The 3,988-nt window shown below is 73.0% G+C and overlaps 1 protein-coding gene across 1 annotated transcript in view; it reads right to left on the reverse strand.

Moving 5' to 3' along the window:
- Nucleotides 1-3,988, reverse strand: part of SPEG (striated muscle enriched protein kinase) — a 39,168-nt gene extending 35,180 nt beyond the window's left edge. Inside the window, exon 1 of the mRNA XM_085311036.1 lies at nucleotides 3,128-3,988. Within this exon, the coding sequence (XP_085167162.1) occupies nucleotides 3,128-3,674 (547 nt within the window). The 5' untranslated portion in view covers nucleotides 3,675-3,988. The remainder of the gene's footprint in view (nucleotides 1-3,127) is intronic.

The raw sequence follows: 3,988 nt of genomic DNA on the forward strand, positions 1-3,988 counted from the left end.
GCCCGCGCCCGGCGCTGCAGGCGCGACGCCGCTGGGAGCTCGAGGCAGCGCTTCGCGCCCGGCCCGGGAGCAGCGATCCCTCCTGGGAGCGGCCGAGGCTTCGCCGGGGCCGGAGGGAGGAGGTGGCGAKGGGAGGTTTCGGCTCCCGTTCGGGCCCCGAGAGCGCAGCATGTGAGGAGAGCTGGCAGGGAAGGGGCAGCTGGCACTAACCGTGGACAGAGCTCTGCAAAGCAAGGGCCTAAAATTAGGCGCCGAGATAAACGGCTGGGGTGCTGAGCCGCCAGGGTCGCTGCCAGCRTGGCCGTCCCCGCGGGGGAGCCGCCACCGCTGCGCACAGCCCCAGGACCTTGCGGCGGAGGGCGAAGCCGCGAGCGCAGCTCCTCCGGCTGGAGAAGCATGCCCCTTGCCGCGCGGTGCCGGGCCGGCTGGGATCCGAGCGGGCCGCACCGCGCCGTGCCGGCTGCGAGCGCACAGCCCATTGCCCAGCACCCGCCCTGTGCCCCGTGGTGCCACCGCACGTACTGCAAGGAGAGGGACCAAACGCGGCTGCGACATGCGCTTCTCCCCGCCGCACCGCTGGGGAGCAACCGGCCTGCGCGGGAAGGGGCTGCCCTGGGGCACGGGGCACGGGCAGCTCCCGCTTCCCTCCCTGCCCCCAAATGTGCCCCRGCTCAGCCTGCTCCTGGGGCAGAGGAAAGGTTACAGGGCGCGTTGATTGCTGAGTGCAGGTGGAGGCGAGCGGCGCAAGATCCCGGGCTGGGAGCTGAAGACGGACAAATCCAACCTTGAAACAAGAAGCAGCCYCGGCGGGGAGGATCAGCCGGCACTGGCACAGCCGAGGGAGGGCCGGGCCCGGGCGCTGCAGGGAGCTTAGTTGGAGTTCTCAAGAGGTGGTTTAATCCGGCTTAGGGGGCAGATTCAGGAGGAGCGACACGGGCTTCAGYGGGCAAAGCCGGCGGGGCCCTGGTGCAGACCAGAGGCAGCGCCAGGGCTGGCCGGAAGGGTCGGCGAGCCCCTGAACGTGCCTGCGAGCCCCCCAGGCAGCGAGGCAGGGTGGCACAGCCCCCGGCGGGGCGAGGAGGCGGCGGCAGGCCCGGCACGGGCCGGGGGTGCTGGCAGCACAGCACGCCGGTGCGCCCTGGGGAGCCCTGCCACCCCGTGGGGGCTCCTCACACCCCCCATGCCAGCGCTGATGCACCCGAGGGACCAGGGAGAAGAGCAGGAGAAAAACATTAGTGGGGTGGAGCGACAGATCCAGGGCAAGGGATTAGAGGAGCTAAATCGGGCTCGTGCAAGCAAGGGGGAATGCGGAGCTGGTGCAGCAGGACCCGCCGGGGCCGAGCGCGGAGCCGGCAGCGCCGGGTCACCCTGGCCCTGCCAGCACGGCTGCGGCCGCGTTTTCCACCACACCTGGCCCCTCCTCGCCGCTCGGTTCCCGGCGCGGAGAAACGGCCTCCGGGGAGCGGCGTGCCGAGCGCCCGGGCCCCCGTGGGGCCGAGCCACGGGCTGGGGCGGCACGTCCCGGCACCTCCCGGGGCACTTCTCCTGCACGTCACAGGTACTTCTGCACAGGGACCCGGCAGCACCCTGCCTGCAGGGCACCCCGTGGAGCTGCCCCCCACGCTGGCGTTGGGGGTGGCTTTCTGCTCGGCACCAGGGCATGCCCGGAGGAGCGCCTGGGGCAGGGTGACATTCAGGGTGCGCGTTAGGCGGTCCTCTCCGCTCCGCACCTCCGTCATCTGCTCCAGAAATGTGGCCACGAGGGCCGGTGGCTTGAAATTGGGAGCAGGGACGAGTGCGTCAGCACAACGGGAACGGGCGTCTGGGGAAATCAGGCAGTGCCAGGCGGCTGGCAGCGGCGTSGGGGCCGGGCAAGCAGCGCCGCAGTGAGACACTGACACGCAGAGCGGGGTGAAACACCCTCCCCCCCAGTGCCCCCCAGCAGGACAGGCTGTTCCTGCCCCACGGTGCAAGGCACACCTCCTGCAACACACTCAGTGCCCCCTTCCGAATCCACAGCATCGCGGCCCCCCAGCCCAAAGGTGCAATGCACTGGGACCCCACACGGCCCCGCCGCCGGGCAGGACCACTCTCTGCCCCCACTGGGCCCACACCAGGCCCGTGAGCAGCCTGCACTCCTTCCTTCATTCTCCAAACGTGCCCCCGCAACRTCCCTGCCGCACATGGAGCAATGCCTCCTCTTCCTCACGTGCTCCCTGCAGCACCACAAAGGCTCCTCCTGCCCCTCTGCTGCCCAGTCCCCCGCAAAACGCAGTGTCCCCAGGGATCCTCCAGSAAAACCCCGGGAGGAGCTGCGGGGCTCAGCATGGCTCTGACAACAGCCTCATGCAAATGGCGCKTTTCATTCCCCCGAGCAGCTCTGCCACGAGCCGGGGCCCAGCCAGCCCGGCCGGGGGGTCCCGCTGGCCCTGCGATGGCCCTGCCGAGGGGGCCAGCCCGGTGGCGGGTCCCACCCCACGCRGAGGAGCTGGCTCTGTGGCAGCCCGTGGTCACAGAGCCAGCACTCACTGCTCACAGCCCCCGCCCCGGCGGCTGCACCAGCACCACAGGAGCACCCCACCGCCGGGGGACCCCAGCAGGGTTGGGGGGCTGCCAGGGGGCCTTGCAGCGCGGCGAGTCCAGCACGGCCACCAGCCCGGGGCCACGCTGACCACGGGGATGAGCTGCCCCCCACGCGGCACGCTCTGCCCCCTGCACTGGGYGGGGAGCTGCCCCTTGCTCTGCCCCTTGCACCGGGCAAGGAGCCGCACCGGGACCCCCGGGGGGCGGGGGGGGGCTGGCTCCTCCCCCGGCTTATTAAGCAACAGGCCACACCCACGGCCTGCCCGGCCACGCCCACAACATACAAGCCCCGCCTCCTGCGAGTAGGCCCCTCCCACTGGCAGGGCTCAGGCTCCGCCCCCCGGAGGGGCCCGGTTCCCTGGCAGCTGCCCCCGGTGCCAAGCCCAGCACTGCCAGGGCTCCCCGGGCACCGCCGCGCCGAGGCGCCCGGGGGGTGGGTGGGGGGCCGCGGGGCAGCCCAGCCCCATGCTCTCTCTCTCCTCCTGCCCCCAGCAGGCTCTGCCCCACACCCCCAAGCCCAGCCCGGGCATCCTGCTTCTCCCACCGGCCTCCGGGTGCCGAGCCCAGGGCAGCGCCGGAGCGGGGGGCTGCAAAGCGCTGCGGCGGCCCCGTGCGCGGGGGGCCAGCGAGCGGACACCCGCGCTGCCCTTACCTTCCACGTCGATGATGGCCAGCACGGCTCTGGTGACGGCCACCCCCAGCTCGTTCTGGGCAACGCACGTGTACACGCCGGCGTCCTCCCTCCTGCTGTCGCGGATCCAGAGGGTGCCGTGCTCGTCGCCGCGCGGCGCGAGCTGCTCGTCGTCCTTGTACCAGYGCAGCGCGGGCCGGGGGTGCCCCACCGCCACCACCTTCAGTCCGATGTCGCAGCCGGTGCCGACGGCMACGTTCTTCAGCTTGCGTGCAAAGACCGGCGCCCGCGGGCGTGCAGGGGCCCCCTCGGCGCCCCCCTGCTCGGCGGTGACCTTGGCGCGCTTCGGGGGGATGCCTGGGCTCGGAGGGGCTGCACCGGGCCTCGCCGGCGGGCGCCCAGCCATTGCCGCCTCCTCGCYGGCCCCACTGGTGCCGCCGCGTGCCCCGGCTCGGTGCATGGCGCGTGGCTCCCCACGCTGCAGGACGCCCGCCGAGGGGCTCCCCGGTCCCGGTGCCGCGGGTTCGGTGCTGGCCCCCTCGGCCGACCGCTGCCCCCGAAAGGTCGCCGCTCTGTGAGCGAGCGGCTGGTTATTTTTAGGCCGGGGCTCGGCTCACTGCCCACCCCTGGGAGYGCGGCGCGGCCCCCGCGAGCTCCCTGCGTGCCCGGCAGCAGCAGCCCCCACGCCGGCGCGCCCCGCGCCTCGGCACCTGCTGCTCCGCCGCCTTCCTCGGGTGCAGCTCCTGCGGGCGCCGCTGCCCCGGCCCTGCGGGC

The sequence above is a fragment of the Rhea americana genome, unplaced genomic scaffold (assembly GCF_003343005.1).
Source record: "Rhea americana isolate MKP2758 unplaced genomic scaffold, rheAme1 scaffold_33, whole genome shotgun sequence".
Lineage (NCBI taxonomy): Eukaryota > Metazoa > Chordata > Aves > Rheiformes > Rheidae > Rhea > Rhea americana.